We start from the raw sequence: 18,191 nt of genomic DNA on the forward strand, positions 1-18,191 counted from the left end.
TTGCAAAGTTTGTTGAAAGTGTATAAACCAGCTAAAGTTTTATGGGGTTTGTTAGATAGACACCCACCTTTCTACCTCAAAAAACAAAGTAACAGAGTTAACAGAGCCACTTTCTTCACTTTATCTCCAAAAACTAGAACCATTGGGATATGGTCCCAAGCCGTGTTTTTTTTTTTTTTTTTTTTTTTTTTTTTTTTTTTACATGAAAGACGTTCGTCTGTTTTCATGATCATTAATGACGTCCGTCTTTATCAGAAGACGGACATTTTTTAACGTAAAAAAGACATTATGGTAACATAGCCTACTACTACTTCATTGTTGTCTTCCAGATAAAATAAAATAGTAGATATTTTATACTATATTATACTATATTGTCCCTGTTTTCCATCTTGAATGACATTCTCATTATATTTTATAGGGCCTATCATGGTGCTGCCTGGGGAGTGCCCTTTATTCTTTCTTGCCTTCCACTTTTTGGAGATCTCTATGGTCCTGCTGGCGCTTGGTGGTAAGTGTGTCAACCATCTTTGTTCTTGCTTAATGGATTTTTATTCTTTATTTTACATATATAGTAGGAACAGTTTTGGGAAGATAAGGTTTCAGCTCTTTGTCTGTTATGATGGGATGTACTGCAGGTTTAGAGATACTACATGTGAAGCCAGGCAGTAAAGACAGGTTCTCTTCAATGCACTGGTGCTTTTTCAGTTTCAACCATTCTGAAACATTGACAATGGCAGTGGGTGAAAGATTCTTATTAGCTGCTTCCTTGTGCATCTACATCTTGTCATAATTGTCTATAACCATGAACCATTCTGATTGCCATTGGAGTCGGGAAGGAATTTTCTCCCTGTGATGGGACAATTGTCATCTAACTCATAAGGGTTTTTGCCTTCCTCTGGATCAACACAGTAGGGTTTCTCTAGGTTGAACCGGATGGACTCTTGTCTTCTTTCAATCTTATTCACTATGTTACTATGTGAACGCAGCATGTGACTGTGTGAATATCTTTTCTATATCACTTATAGCTATCATGCTTCCATTACAGCACTTGACATTGATTTTATGGAAAGTAACATTTACAGAAAACCATTTCACATTCTTTGTCTTTTACTAAGAAAATGTAAAACCACATAGCCCAAACTACATTGACACCTCATGTAATCAGTATATGTAGTCAGGGCCGGCCTTAGGATAAATGGTGCCCTGTGCAAAACCTTTTTTCGGTACCACCCTTAAAGTAACATAAAGCTCCTTCAGCCTCTCACCCCTCCAGATAACATCCAACACCCATCACCTGACCCCCCCCCCAGCCATACACACAACTACCCGCCCCCCACCATACACAATTACCCCCTTCACGCAACTACTACTTCTCCCTCCAGCCATACACGCAACTACTCCCCCGAGCCATACACATAACTACAGCCCCCCTTAGCCATACACACAACTACAGCCCCCCCACCACACAACTACAGCCCCCCTCCCACACACACACACGCACACAACTACAGCCCCCAGCCCTTGCCAAGAGTGCCAGCCGTGGCATGATGTCACCCGCACCACACGTCCGCTTACTGATTGGCTGGACTTGCAGTCCAGTTGACATCCCCCCCTCAGCTAGCTGGGCGTATTGGGATTTCATAGAGGATCAAGTGGCTCGATAGGCCTGGATCGAGCCATTCTGTCTTACTTATTAAAACATGGACGAACAAGTAACACAAGCAGATCAGCCGCTTAGTAACGGGCAGGACAAGATTACAGAATGTATCGAGTGATGGAGAGTCGGTCCATTGTTGCTACACGATCGAGGATCTTGTTTTATGGTTTCAACTGTGCCTCTTAATACCAGTGAGCGTGATGATACCTCAATGCAAAAAAGGGGGTTTACAGTAATGTTACATAAACAGCTTCCTTACTTGAGCGTCATAAAACTCTGGAAAAACATCAGGGAGCCAGGATTTATTTCACAACATTGTGCAGGCGAACTTGTGTATCCTTTTTCCAAGTTTTAGTTCTAAGCCATCACAGAGAACCATAAAGCATTGGGCATTTTGTAATTTTAGGCCATGTTAACACAACGTATGTGTTGTATAAATCACGGACGTTGTTGCAATTTGCAACAGCAGTTGTGATTTATACAACACATACATTGTATGTGAATGAATGGAATCCTGGATGGAGCGTATACACATAGTATACGCTCTGTCCGGGATTCCATCCAGCCGCAGTAAAAACTGACGTCAGTTGTTTCTGCAGCTGGATGGAATCCCGGCCGGAGCGTTTACTTCCTGTCAGTTCACACAATGGAGCGTGCAGCTCTGGCAGCACGCTTCATTGTGTGCAGTGGCGAATTGGGATTCGGGGGCGCACACGAATGTGCCCGCATCCCAATGCATCAGAAATGAAGATCATCCGGCTGATGCTGCAGCAACGGCTGGGATGATATTCTCTGACAATGTCCGTTCTCTGATCCGGCCGGGTCACAGAACGGCCGGTGTCTTACGCCATGTGAACATGGCCTCAAAATGGAGAAACCAAGCTATTTTGTATGGATATTTATTTAAACCATGTCCCCATCCATTTAATTGTAAAACTTTTCTACCAAGCCAGTCCTTGTTCAGAGGTAATGAAGCTGCGGTACTGTGATAATGACTTTGTTTTTGGAACTGTATCTGCATCCTCGCCCGGATATTTATGAATGACCTATGTGTAGGGAGAAGACAAACGGTTTAGGATTTTGTGTGGCTTTCTGTGCTATGACTTTCAATATCCAGCTTATGAAAAATATCAAGCTAGAGCTAGATAAACCTGAGCTGCTTTTATGGACTTTGTGGAGTGCAGTCTGCTAGTTTCTCATCTGCTATAGGAGACAGTGATCCCGCTAATCCGCTGTGTTACAGGGTACACATGAGTGCTCACACATATTAGGTTTAATTATGCAGTGGCCTCCATTAACTCCATGAAGATGTGGTGGCTAGAAATATATACGGAGGAGGTAGTATGAAGAACCATACGAAGACTGGGAACTGAACTGTTCCAGATACACCGCCTTCTGCGATGACTCAGGAGGAATCGGCAAAATAAGAACAGACAAACATTGAGGTTATGAAGCTTTTGCTGGTAATGCAGCTGGACACTGAACCTGATATAAAATGGGGTTCAGTAGGTCTGAATCCAAAAACAAAAATCATATCTGCTGATATCTACTAATCATTTATTATTATATAGACATATCATTGCCCAAACATCTTGTTTTTTGGTATTCTGGATTGCTCACCCTCCCAAGCCACTTTAGTATGTCTTGTCAGTGAAGGCAGACTTGATTCCAATATCGGGCTCTGGGCTAAATAAAGATGACGTAAAAGATGTTTAAAGGGGGATTCCACTCAAACATAACTTTTGATATGTTGCTGCCCATGGTGAGACTAACAATTCATTCTATACTTGTTATTATCTGTTCAGTCTCCTTCCCCCAGTTCTCAGCTTCCGCAAAATCTGTGTGTGAGCTTTTCTGTCTGTCTTCCCCTCTTCCCCCCTCCCTTCTCAGACAGCTGATGTATACAAGTCCCTGACTGGTTTTATCTGCAACAATCATGCAGATAAAGCAGGTCATTCTGAGATTAAGTTGGTAATGAGCTCACTGTGATTAATCCTAACGGCTTTACAAAGAAGCTATAATGTTGCAGATAAAGCCAGTCAGGGACTTTACATACAGATTTTTGTGTTTTCAACAGAAAGCAGCAGCTCAGAACTGGGGGAAGGAGATTGAATAGATAACAAGTATTAAATGACTTGTTAGTCTCACCATGGGCAGAAACGTATCAAAAGTTATGTTTTAGTGGAATACACATTTAGGCCATGTTCACACGTTGTATGACACCAGCCGTTCCGTGACCCGTCCGGGTCACGGAACGGCCGGTGTCTGAGAAGATCGTCCCAGCCAGGATTGCAGCACCAGCCAGTTGATCTTCACTGCAAGTAAATTCGGATGTGGGTGCATCCGTGCGTGGGGGGAATAGGTAGAGATCAGTATGTGTGTTTTAATCACCCTGAGCATGTTTATATAATTTCAGAAAACCCCTTTAAATCCTCTGCTTTGTTTTTCCATATTTTTTTAATAAGCTTAGCTACTATGACCATGTGAATCCTGTCTACTGTCTTTTTGCTTTATGCTTTATTAAAATGTCTCATAACTGTAATGGATTTTCCCCCGTACTTGAATAGAGGCTCTGCTACAGTGTGAATATTGTTTGTGATAAACTGTGACCTGTGTGTTTGATAGAAAAGTAGCTGGGGGGGATTTGTAGCCTGTTATCAGATGATGTGTCCCAACGTAGTTACTACCTGGCCCATAGAGTGTCTGAGAGCACAGATCAGGAGAGAATATTAAATAGGACCTATGGCCTTACTTGTACCCTTTTCATCTCTGCTAAATGAATGCTATTCTCTCTTCTAGCTGGATAACAGATGAGCATGTAGCCTGGAGATTTGTCATGTAAGTACTGTAAAAATACCAATGTTTTTCATAGTTTTTAATAAGTTATAATTATTGGGTAAACTGTGGGAACAAAAAGGTTTCATTGGACTGCTTTAGCAGCGTACATTCATTCTATACATGGAATCATGAAAATGGGATATTAGTATGCTCTCTCTGCTCTGTGACCCGACCCTGTTGTTTTTAATGGAGGTGTGTCACAGGGGAGGCGCTAGGTCCGCCTCTAGTGCGCCTCCAGCGTAACGCCGTTGACAGCATTATATTTTTTATAAATTGATGTGCCTCATTGTACATTCGCTTAAATGAGAAGTCCAGCGAAAATTTTTATTCAAGTATTGTATTGCCCCCCCAAAAGTTATACAGATTACCAATATACACTTATTATGGGAAATGCTTATAAAGGGATTTTTTTCCCTGCACTTACTACTGCATCATGGCTTTACTTCCTGGATAACATGGTGATGTCACTTCCTGGATAAAATGGGGATGTCACGACCCGACCCCCAGAGCTGTGTGGGCTGTGGCTGCTGGAGAGGATGATAGCAGAGGGATGCTCAGTGTCCCTCCAGTGCCCTGTGTCCCTCAGTGTCCCCCGCCATCATCCTCTCCAGCAGCCACAGCCCACACAGCTCTAGGAGTCGGGTCGTGACATCACCATGCTATCCAGGGAGTGACATCACCATGTTATCCAGGTAGTGACATCACCATTTTATCCAGGTAGTGAAGCCTTGGTGTAGTAGTAAGTGCAGAGAAAAAAGAACTTTATGTGCATTTCTCATAATAAGTGTATATTGGGGATTTGTATAACTTTTGGGGGGCAATTCAGTACTTAAGGGTGCGTTTACACGTACAGGATCCACAGCAGATCTGCAGCAGATCCGCAGCAGATTTGATGCTGTGTTCGGTTATTTAGATGAAATCTGCTGCAGATCCGGTACGTGTAAATGTATGCTAATAAATAATTTTGCCGGACTTCTCCTTTAAACACACACGTGCTTGTACCTGTATATGTCATGGGAGGGGGCATTAAAAAAAATAAATGCACTCCCCTTCCTGGCTTCTGCACCACCGCTGTTATTATTTTGCTCTTTTTCTGTTATTACGGGGTCAGGATGACCCTGCAGGTGTGCTCAGCCAATCAGTGGTTGAGGCAGGGCACCGCTGCAGTGGCTGATTGGCTGGGTGGGATTGCAATGAAGCAGACATACATCTGACAATGCGTAGAGGATGCCCATTTTTCTACCCATGTAATCTGCAGGTTTGGGTACAGATTAGGCTAGATTTACACATCATTGCCGTTGTAGATCCCAACATATACTGTGGCTTACAGCAACAGGCTCCATTTAATATTATTATTTATTAACCTAGTGACCATGTTTGAGCCGCTTTCCACCAGTATATGCTAAATGAATAGACCTAATAGAAGGAGAGCAGAAATAGTGTAGGTGAGTCCATACAATACCAAACCATCAGTGGTGTAGCATGGGTTGCCAGTGTGCCAGGATTTTCTCAATGAATGAAGGTTAAAGAAATAAATAACATCATCATAGTGTTATTAAAAAAACACTTATACACAGTCCAATATTACTAATAATACCACTATACAAGTGACAAATAGTTCTGCCAATAGAGGCTGGATAATACAACCATAATGTTACTAAATAATCTACTATTTACAGACCAATATTCCCCTAAATACAATGACCATAGGTAGATGTTCCCAGCAGGTAGATAATTACCATAATTAAGTACGTGCCCCCAGTAGATGCATAATGCCCCTCCATTTGGTACATGCCCTCCAATATGTAGATAGTATGTCCTAATAAAGTAGTTGACCACATTTGATAGATTGTCCCACCCCCATCAGCTAGATGCCCCAGTAGGTGTATAATTCCACCCATTAAGTAGATGCCACCATTAAATAGGTAAGCTCACTCCCCATAAGGTAGATACCCCTATTAGTCAGCCCCCCCACCCTAATTAGGTTGATGCCATCACTAGACAGGTCCCTGATCATTAGGTAAATACAACAATTATGCAGGTTCCTCTGTCATTAGGTAGATTTCCCCATTAGATGGGTCCCTTCAGTAGGCAGGTGCCCCCATTGTACAGGTCTTCCCATTACATAGATTCCCCCATTGTACATGTCCCCTCATTAGGTAGACACCCACATTAGACAGGTCCCATAGGTAGATGCCCCATTAGACAGGTTCATCCTCATGAGGTAGATGCCCCCAATAGACAGGTGTCTTCATTAGACAGATGGCCATTATACAGATCTTCCCGATTATGTAGATGCTCTCATTAGACATGTCTCCACATTAGGTAAATGCCCCCATGAACCAAGTCCTCTCATGAAGGAGATGCTGCCATAAGACAGGTGCCCCTATTAGTTACAGTACATAGATACCCTATTAGACAGGTCCTTCCTATTAGACAAGTCCCCTCCATTAGGTAGATGCGCTCACTAAACTGCCCCTCCTCCATTAGGAAGATCGCCCTTCAATTAGGTACTCACATCCTCCACCTCCTCCTCTATTTTGTGCCAGAGTTCTCCGACAGACTGCATCAATGAAATGACACCATTGCACTCTGCTCACATAGAAAGTCCTTGTGTTGCTGTAATAAAGTAAAGGAGCAGGGAAGCTGGGCAGGAGTCCCTGCTCCAGTACAGACATTGCATAAACTGTTGGTGGTGATGCATGCATTACAGTATATTATCATCATCTAATTGTCAGATTTTTTCTATTCGTTTGCACCCTCCACACTCTGCCACTGCATACTATACAATACCCTACTGACACTGTCTATCCCTATCTGCTATGAGCAGGTTCTCTGGTGTTCTGTGTGATGCAGCCTATGTAACGGATAGGGTATATGCACACTATGGGAATCACGCGGATACCTTCCAGTGGATTCCGTCTCCGCTCCCGCTTGTTGTTCCGCCGGTCCCATAGGCTCCATTCTATGCTCAGGCAGATTCCACCATCCACCCAAAGAATTGACATGACAATTCTTTGGCTGGATGGCGGAATCTGCCTGAGCATAGAATGGAGCCTATGGGACCGACGGAATTTCAAGCGGGGGGTGGGGGGTGAGTGACTGAATCTGATGGAAGTTATCTGTGTGATTTCCGTAGTGTGCACATACCCATACAGGGAGAAAAGGAAACAAGCTGAGACTATATGACATAGGACGACTATATCTACAGGCAGACCAGGAGGGGGAAGATTAGATACTATCATGATCTTTTCCCCCCTGAGTGAAGTGAGTACCCTTCAGTGATTTCAATATCATCTCTTTTTACAACATAGTAGTTCTGAGCGCACTTGTTCCAATGTCGGAGACCTCTACATCTGGGTTACGAATTCGATTGCTCTCCTTGTGGGATGTCATTGCATAACAAGCTACTGATTGAAGTGTACATGACCATTGGTGATGGAAGGGGGGGGGGGGAGAAATCCATCCACTATCACCCAGTAAGTGAAAAGGTTTTGTTTCTCTAATTTGGATGAGAGCCGCCCTACAATTTTTTTTCCCCATTTAAATGATAGATGGAATTGTGCTATTCAATATAGAAGAATCCCTTTAATGGTGTGTTTACACAGAAAGATTTATCTGACAGATTATTGAAGCCAAAGCCAGGAATTGATTTGAAAAGCAGAGAAATCCCAGTCTTTATGATCTATTTTCTGTTTATAGTCAGTTCCTGGCTTTGGCTTCAATAATCTGTCTATGTAAACATACCCTTACATGGGATTTCATGCGTGCCAGATGCCACTTATCGATCTCCTTTATAGCTATACAGCAATTACCCCCCACTAGACACCCTAAAAACACTGCATGAAAAGAAGCCGGCAGTGACACTTATAGGTCAGATCATAAGATGCATCTCTTTTAGGCTAAATCCGACCCAAACTTTTAAGTTTCTTTTACATTGCTACAAAACTTCCTGATTAAATTTATCTCTTTGCTGGAACTCAACAATGTAAATATAATCTCCTGCTTCGGTATGAAATCTGTTAGATGTATTCGTTCCAGATTCATATAAATATGTGGGATAACAATGTGCTCAGAAGAGAAAGAACAACTTCAAAGAGTGCGGAAAGGGACATTGGGGGAAATCAGACACTTAAGTGTTCCCTGGCGGCTTTCTAATTCTTTCTCGGTGAGAGAAAACAAATGTCGAAGCCCATGGGGGAGGTAGCTGTGAAGAGTGTACCTAATATAAAGAGGGCACTTGTGCTCCGCTGGGACCCAGTGATATTTACATAAGATGGTTTCTTGTTTGGAAGCCTCAGAGTTTACCTTTGAACCCCTCCTGACCTGCCATTTGTAATTTGCTGTAGTAAAGGCAGCAGTGCCAGACAGAGCTGAACTTCAAGGCGAATTCCCCCAAGTAATAGTGGGGGAGAAACTTTGCGTTATGTTCTCTCTGGCTATGTTTGATTTTTAGTGCCCCAGATCCTTCCTTTACATAAATCAGATTGAAAACAATTCAGCGACAGCTATTAAGCGGAATTTAAATCCTAGGGGATTGGGCTTTCTTTTCTTTTTTTTTTCTTTTTTTTAAATTTGATGTGTTTTTTTTTTTTTTTTTTTTTTAATTTGTTTCCGCTGTTTGCATAAATGCTTCTTAGCATCGGAATACAGAAATTAAATTCCCAGTAAGATTGATGCCGCATTGTAGTCTTGTACCCTTTTATAACCATCAGGCACACTTAACATGTTGGCAAATTGAAACGGGTTGCTTTTTAATAACATTCCCAAGTCCACTGTTGTGTTTGAAGCGCTATAAGCCCCGCTCCTTTATAATAGTTATAAAGACTCATTAAGACCAGACAGCAGTATTAGTTTTAATCTAAGCTCAAATTGTGTAAAAAGGGAAATTAGATTTGCAGAGGAAAATCCAAGTATTATTGTAAAGTGAATTATTTGTATGAATTAATATTAACATTGGCTGACGACATGAGCTATAGTAGGAACACACTCATTAGCCGCTCGCTTTATGATCATTAGCTATTAGTTCTGTTACTGGTAAACTTCCCAGAAAAATGCATTAACATCTATTGCAGCTAGGCTGTATTTATAGTTTATTCTGGGCTTAAAGTGATATTGCCCCCCCCCCCTCCTTATGAGGAGGAGTTCTCAGCACCATTCTTAAGCTTATAATGTGGACATTTCAGATCTTCTTGTATAAAGGATTTCTTGGTAGTCTCCCTATTCAAAAATGCATGTTATTGTTGGTGAACAGTGCCATAGGGGCGGGGCTTAGTGACAGTGGTAATCCATATCTCTGCCCATATCGATGTAGGCCACGCCCCCTGTGATATTATAGGCGTCTAGGCCCAGTCCTCTCTGCAGCATCATCAGAATGGGCCAACCTAGAGGCATAGCCCTTGCCCCCTCCATGACAGCTGGATCAGAGGGGGCAGGGTTTAGGCCTCTATGTCGGCCCATTCAAATGGCGTTATGGAGGGGCGGGGCCTACAGCATCAATGTGAGCGGGGATATGGGGCATAACAACTATTAAGCCCCACCCCTACAGCACTGTCCATTAACAATAACATGCACTTTTGAGGGGAGAGACCACGAAGAAATCCTTTATAAGGTAAGGTATGAAATGTCCAGAATATAATCGTAAGAATGGCACTGAGAACTCCTTATATGAAAAGGGGGTGACAATATCATTTTAAAGGAGAAGTCCTATCAAATAAAAAAAAGTCAGGAAGCTGGCGAGGGGGGGGGGGGCGTTGGGGGAGATATGCAGAAAAATAGTAGACAAGCTATACTTACCTCGGGTCCATTTGACAGCCACTGATGACCTGCAGCTATTCTTTCTGCGATGTCCCATACCCGGCTGAGTGATTGCCTGCCCAGCCAGTCAGCGACTGACAACCACTCAGCTGGGCCTTGAAGTTGCAGCTAAAAGACCTGGGCACATAACATGCCCAGTTTGCTGTGAAAAATGACTTCGGGTGACGATCAGTGGGACTCAAGTGCGGCACAAAGGAGGCATGCGAACGGGAGTTCAGGTTGTTTATTATTTTCCTGTAATACCCCTTCTCTTTTAACCCCTTTCTAATGGAGCAATTCTTGGCAACACCAAATACATTTTTTAGATTACATCATTTGATTATGTAATCTAAAACAGGGCTGCATAATCAGAGTGGACAAGGTGCTAATTTTCTCTGAGTAGATAGTAACTAAAACCAAAAATCCAATGATAATTAGTTTCAGGGAAAATCCATACAGCAAATGATGCTAGAAGCACCTCTTACCTTCCCGGCATTCCATTTGGGTTTTGAACCCTCCAGTCTTGCTTGTTTCACTCATGTTCCTTCCTACGATTTCTGAGCCCGAGTAGGGACATCAGCACTATGAGCTCAGTTGGAATAGTGGATGCGCTATTTACGTAATGGTAATACCGATGTCTAGAGATTTGGGCAAAACTGGGACCCAGATAGGTTTAAAGAAAATTCAATGCAGTAATGAAATTCTTGGATGGTTTATTACATTCTGTGTTCTGAGCCAAACGTGTTTCAGGGCTTGTCTCTGCTCCCTCTTCAGTGGTAAGGTTGCATAGGAAAAGAATATTGTAAATACCTATCACAGCCTTAATTCTGCTGCTGTTGGCTTTTGACTGTAGTAACAGTGGCGTAGCTACCATAGAGGCAGGGTAGGCAGTTGCTATGGGGCCCATGCAGAAGGGGGCCCAGGGGAGAAGGTAAGAGCGTGTGTCCTTCTGCTTAACCCCTTATGTACTGCTCTGTGTAAGTGACCCAATGTTTACTTACATGATGCTTACATGGTTAACAAGCAAAAGACAGAGATCTCTGCTTCACTGCTCTGTTCTCCAGCTGTGCAATCAAGTAGGGAAGGAAAATGTTCCGTGCAGAGGTCAGGGGTTATCAGTGCACCAGCAGTAGAGCAGATATTATATATATACACACAGTGCTTTGTGTTGTGCGTAGGGGAGGGGGCCCCTTAAAAATGTTTGCTATGGGGCCCCATGAATCTTGTTACGCTTCTGTGTAGTACTAATATGAAAAATATACCCCCCAATATTAAAATTGTTTGTCGATGTGCTGATTATCGTCACTTGTTGTGGGACCGAATTCTTAAACTGACTTGTTTATCATTTCAGAAAATCGCTATATGTGTAGGCTGTGTTGTCAGCACTGTTTAACATTGGATGTTCTAGTCATTCGGAGACAAATGATGCACTGGCATGACAACAACAGATCCATAGAGGCGACCCTCTGCACACACTGTTTTAAAGATCAGAAAAATGGCACATAGTGATCCATTCTGTACTGTGAGTGAAATAGGACATTTCCTACTAAGCCTAGGGCATCAAACAGTGTGTACACAAACCATCAGTAGGCACTTGCATGACATTTGGCTACAAGCCAGACATTCAGCTACAGGTGTTCTATTGACCTCATGCCACTGCTCTCAAAGCATTATCATGGTGCAGAGCAAAAAGGCAATAAAGGTATATCCTCTTCGGTGATGAATATTGCTTTTGTCACAGATGCAATGATAGCTGGAAACAGATCTGAAGACCATATGGGCAATGCAAAGTGGCCTTTACAAGGGAATGCCACATAGGTCCTACTGGGATTATGGTGGTGGTGGGGGCAGAAATATACAGTTCCTGGCATGCTTTATTTGCAACTTTGTAACTTCTTTGTAATGCCAGGACGGATAATCACAGTGAATTTATCAGTAACTTGACCTCAGATTAAACCTCCAAGCATTAGAGTTACTATAAAGTTGTAGATAGGGACTTGTTTACATCAGCTGTCTCAGAAGGGAGGAGGGGGAGAAGGAGAGAAAAGCTCACACACAGTTTTTTGTGTCTTCAGCAGAAAGCAGCAGCTGAGAACTGGGGGAAGGAGACTGAATACATAATAACAAGTATGGATAGGATTGTTCGTCTCACATGGGAAGCAACATATGAAAAATTATGTTTGAGTGCAATACAAAACTGCTAAAAATCACTGGCTAATTCTAATGTAAATTACACAACATTGCAAAAGCCAAATAATGTAGCAAAGCATTTATTATAATATATCTTTATAGTTTATCTTTCAGTACATTTTTCCCCTTTTATTGAATGCAATACTGCCATATTACAGTGACCAAAGTCACATTTATGATCTCATTTGTTGCATTAGTCACTTAATTTACTTATGTGCATTAAAAATAGAAAATATGTGTTTCCGGTAAGCTGCTTAAGCTGCTATTGATTTGAATGGTCCCCCTCTATACAACTAAGCATATAATTGTTGTGAAGAGCAGCTCTTGTTCCTGTGGACCTAGCACAAATTATGTGTTTTCATTGTATTCATTTAAATAGACAGAGGGCAATTCTACATTCTGTTATATCGAAAATGTGCAACCAACTGCAGCACCCTGGCCTTTTTCTAAGATGGGTTTTTTCAGTTCAACAACCTCTTTTCACAATTTTTGATTATTGTTCATCTTCCGATTTGCTAAATTGTGCCCATTTTAACCTTTGGGTGACAATGGATATAGACACTGGTAAAATATAGTAGTTTCCTCCCAGAAAGGAAAGACCTTGTTTGCTGGTGCTGCCTTCTGGAACGAGCATCTCTGCAAGTCAATGTTTGACTTATTCATTAGAACATGACTGGTGATTTTGGTAGCCAAGCCGAAATGTCTCACAAAAGGGAATGTTACCTAGTTTTGTTCTGTGGCTCTTGAGTGAGGGGAATAAAATCTTCAGATATATTAGTGATGAAAGAAGATAAATGGCAGTACAATGGATGGAAATAAGGCGGTCGATGACCATTTGAATTGCTACTTCTGCTCAGTGTTTTAAGAAGGAGGCCTTCACAATTACAATATGGTTGGACATACCATTGACTCTAGTTGTAAGGGTTCATTTCCAGTCTTTGCAGAGGGCGATGTTTCAGAGAAACTTGCCCTTTTAATGTTAAATGAAGTGATTGGTCAAGATGGTGTCCACCCCAGAGTTTGTCAAGAACTCCAATCTATGATTGCTGCCCTCCTGATGGATCCGTATAACCAATGCCTCCTAATAGATGTTCCTGATGATAGGAGATTGGCAGATGTTGTACCCATCCACAAGAAGGGTAGTAAAAAAGAGCCTAGTAACTAAAGAAAAGATAGCTTGATATCTGTAGTAGTAGTAGTAAATAAGATGGAAACTCTTAAAAAAAAACTTGCCAAACTGTTTAGGTTTGGCAATAGTCTCCAAAATCTAAGGCTCTGCATTTGACTCCTGGCGTCTGAAGAAGTTGGATGCTATTCTAGGGCTGCCATTAAAACTTGTTTCCCAGGACTCCCTAGGAAAGCTAGGGTCCTGGTAGGTTGTCACAGGTGCAGTATCTCAAGCCATGTTGACTGTAGTGAATACTGGGGGTACAAGGGGGATCACCTATAGAGTGAATAAATTGATTAAGGTGGTCCCACAGATGCTCATCTGGGTTCAAGTCTGGGCAATTAGGGAGCAAGGATATTACTTGGAAAGCATAGTCATGCTCTTCTAACCGATGTCTGACATTTCTTTCAATGTGAGATGTCACATTGTCTTGCTGGAAGATCCCATTCACCCCAGGGAAGACCATCAACATATAGGAGTGTGAGCTGCAAGGATGGATTCAGGCCCAAATCGGTCGAGGGTGCCTTCCACATGGATAAGAGGGCCCAGATAACAGCACAAAAATATTCCCAAGACCATAACGCTGCCCCCACCAGCTTTTATTCTTCCAGCAGTGGTTGGAGGATCTTTGTTTTCTGATGTTTCTTGCCTGACAAACCAATGTCCACCCATTCTATTAAAGAAGGAGTCTGCGTGTTTTCTAAAAGCCGGCAGCCTGCAGGTGGAGGGGGATAATTGATTTCAAGTAACAACCTGCCTCTCTCCGTGCCCGCGGTGAGTGGCTGGACCAGCCTCAGGACCCCCAACAAAAGTCATTTTCCCTCAAGTTCTGATGACGTCACAACTCGGGGGGGGGGGGGGGGGAATGCCTGTCCCGACTGATGGATTGGTCGCTCAGCCAATCAGTGATTGGAGCGACGTCCCCCTGCAGGCTGCCAGCTTTTAGAAAACACCGAACTTCTGCTTTAAGCAGAAACTGGGACTAATCGGAAAAGGCAACTGTTTGCCACTCCGGGGAGGTCCTATTCTGTCACTACTGTGGAATCGTATGAATTTATAAAATCCCATTGAATCACATATATATATATATATATATATATATATATATATATATATATATATATATATATATATATATATAGCCAAAGCCTCTATGATATGTCAGTTCTTTCTGTAAGCTGCACTTCTATTAGCTGTTGACTTTTTTTGTGTAGCGTTCCTTTAAGAAAGTTCACAACAGAAAATTGCAGGGCTCCATTGTACCAAGATGAGAAAAATGATTCCTTGTCCCCAGATCCGGTAAGATATTGCTGCTATTAGAAGTAGGGATCAAAGCGGACTCCCGATAATTAATTTTCCACATGTCCATTTGATTAGAAAGGAAATCTTCACGTGTAAACCCATCCCAAAACATTGTATGCTATTGTGGATTTAAGATTATTAAATGGTTAACAGCTGCTATCTGGTCAGATTATTACAGATTATGTTATCAGTGGAAGACTTTATTGCTTTGCCTTCTTTCATTATTCTTACTTTGGAGGTATCGCACATGGCCTCAGGTTAAATAAACAGCTTCAGGCTGTGCTGATTTTCACACTGTGATGAAAGATTAAAATGCTTGTATGTGTTCAAGCTGTTCTAAGCCGTCCGACACGTTAAAAGCAAAGCATCAGTCAAGTCATGTTCCTTAGTCTTCCATCTCTCAGTACAACATTTACATAGCTGGCAGCTGATTCCAAGTCTGGCCAACCTCTCTAACCATTCTACACAATTATCTCTGGTGTAACTGAGCGGAGGAATGATTAGATTTTCATGTGAATCTTTCAACAATTATTGAAACGGAGCCCAGGATGCAATTATATTCCTTTTACTAAAATACTACATTTTTTTTTATATTTAATATGTATTTTTATTTAATTTTTTTATATTTTCAATTTTAAAAAAAAATATTTTTTATTTTTAATATTTTATACAGTGGTGCCCTGGATTATTAGCATAATTTGTTTCCGGGGCCGTGCTTGTATTCCAAATCCACTCTTAAACCAAAGCAAATTTTCCCATAAGAAATCAATGAAATGCTGACAATTGGTTCCACCCCAAAAATAATGATTTTTTTTTAAATTCTGAATAACATGTAAAACAAATGAAACAAACATTTAGAAACAGTTGCATAGGTGATATTATAGGTTACTGTACAGTATAGCAATCAGCATGTGGAGTATAATGTACAGTAAGGGCATAAACCTGATAACACAGCAGCAGTTTGTAGATACAGGATGGAACTACAGATTCCCCTAATGCAGTAGAGTAGTACAGGAGGCTAGAATAGAGAAGCAGGGCTGCTGTCAGAGGTCTGTGTGGTCACATGACAGCAATGGGGAGGGGGGGGGGTGTTCAGCATGGACCAATCAGGAAGTGAGAATCACAGAGCTGTGCAGGAGGACAATGTGAATGTGAATAGCTGAGTGCAGGCACATTATAGCAGCAGTGTGTAGCTGAGTGTGAGTGCAGGCACATTATAGCAGGAATGGAGAATATGGGAAACAAAAGGGCTTACAGATTGCAGGGAGCATGAAGGAATAATCAGGGCAGATGTGGGCACATACACGCAGCTCTCTCTTTCCAGGGGGAGAGGAGTTACAGCTATGCAGAGATTACCTCCGCAGTCCTGTCCCCTGATGTAAGCCCCAGCCTGAAGATGATCTGCCATGATTTTGAAGGTGAGGGAGACTTCCTGGGTCAGAGTACAGTGCTGTATACCCCGCTAAGCAGACCATGCCCCTCCTCCACTCTTCTTCCAACCCAGTAAAATTGAGCTCTTAAACCAAAGCAATGTTTTTAAACAAAGTTACAATTTTGAAAATCTGTAAGCTCTTCTTGCAAACACTCTTAATCCAAGTTACTCTTAAACCAAGGTACCACTTTATATACAGTGGTGCCTTGTATTATGAGCATAATTCGTTCTGGGACCGTGCTTGTAATCCAAATCCACTCTTAAGCCAAAGCAAATTTCCCCCCCAAAAAAATCACTGAAATGCAGACAATTTGTTCCACACCCCAAAAATAATTATTTATTATTCTGAATAACATGTAAAACAGATGAAACAAACATTCAGAAACAGCAGAATATGTGATATTATAAGTTACTGTACAGTAATGGAGAGGATGGGAAACACAAGGGCGGACAGAGACTGCAGGGAGCATGAAGGAATGAGCAGGGCAAATGTGGGCACATACATGCAGCACTCTCTGTCCGGGAAGAGAGGGGTTACAGCTATGGAGAGATTACCTCCACAGTCCTGATGTAATCCCCAGCCTGAAGTTGATCTGCCATGATTTGGAAGGTTGGGAGACTTCCATGGTCAGAGTACAGTGCTGTAGACCCCGCTTTGCAGACCATGCCCCTCCCCCACTCCGCCTCCCACACAGTGCAGGGAGCTCTTACACCAAAGCAATGCTCTTAACCCAAGTCACAATTTTGAAAAACTGTGAGCTCTTAAACCAAAACGCTCTAAAACCAAGTTACTCTTAAACCAAGGTACCACTGTATTTATTTCTTTATACTTTTTATTTTACCCAATAAAGTAAACAAAGGGGTGTGTTCGCTTCCTCTAAACAACATTAAAATTACTCAGTGGGGAAGAATAGAGCCCTAACTTTTTTTTTCCGCTGCTTGTAAAGCTTGCAGGAGTTCCACTTTATTTTTCTTTTATAGTTTTTAGTCTTTTTTTGAAGGAAAGAATGGTGAGTGGCTGGAAAGCTGCACATAAAGCAGAGTGGAAATTATCTGTTGCTCCTGCTAGCACAATTTACGTTGGCAGCAGGAAGGATTTTGCGGCTTCATTCTCCTCTATAGTCTCATTTGTACAATTACGGAATAACGCTCACATTGTTTTGAACAGGATTTCACAACATGCTAGTCAAGTACCCTTTTGTGAAAGATATTTCAATGACGTGCCCCCAAAGCTATGATTTATCACTAAAGTATAGGAAATTGCTCAGCTAGCAGCACAGTTTTATTGTGCTACACCCACTAGTAACTTTATGCTATTGCCTTGCTTCATATTAATTCAGTAAGAGTGACCCCATAACAGAGACAGGCAGTATGTGCATTAGGACAGACAGCTACTATGCCATGTATGAGAGACATCCACATTACCACACTATGCTGTCAGCCTTATTGTCCCTTCACTTTTTGGCTATGTTCACACAACGTCAAAAATAGAGAAAAGGCATCCAATTTTGCTATTTAAAAAACATCCCTTATTGCCGCGATTTAACTGACTGCAATGCATTGACGTCAAAGGAAAGACGAACGTCCAATGCACACAATGTATTGAATAATGGACGTTATTACAAGTCAAAACGGACGTAATTTTAAATGGAGCAGACAAAACATTGTGTGAATATAGCCTTTTAGTTACATTAAAAGTATAAAAAAAATTAACCAGTGTCCCTAAAAATGTTGACAGATATGCTACCTCCATAATATAGTTGGTTACAGTAGTCTCACAACACTGCTAACAATAGTATCTCCAATCC

The 18,191-nt window shown here is 41.8% G+C and overlaps 1 protein-coding gene across 5 annotated transcripts in view; it reads left to right on the top strand.

Annotated features, from left to right (window-relative positions):
* LOC138767870 (uncharacterized) overlaps positions 1 to 18,191 on the top strand; it is a 341,381-nt gene that overhangs the window by 190,796 nt on the left and 132,394 nt on the right. For all 5 annotated transcript variants that reach the window (XM_069945717.1, XM_069945715.1, XM_069945720.1 and 2 more), the window contains 2 exons: positions 419 to 508; positions 4,457 to 4,495. In XM_069945717.1, coding sequence (XP_069801818.1) covers positions 419 to 508; positions 4,457 to 4,495 — 129 coding nt within the window. The remainder of the gene's footprint in view (positions 1 to 418; positions 509 to 4,456; positions 4,496 to 18,191) is intronic.

Source organism: Dendropsophus ebraccatus, chromosome 11, assembly GCF_027789765.1.
Source record: "Dendropsophus ebraccatus isolate aDenEbr1 chromosome 11, aDenEbr1.pat, whole genome shotgun sequence".
NCBI lineage: Eukaryota > Metazoa > Chordata > Amphibia > Anura > Hylidae > Dendropsophus > Dendropsophus ebraccatus.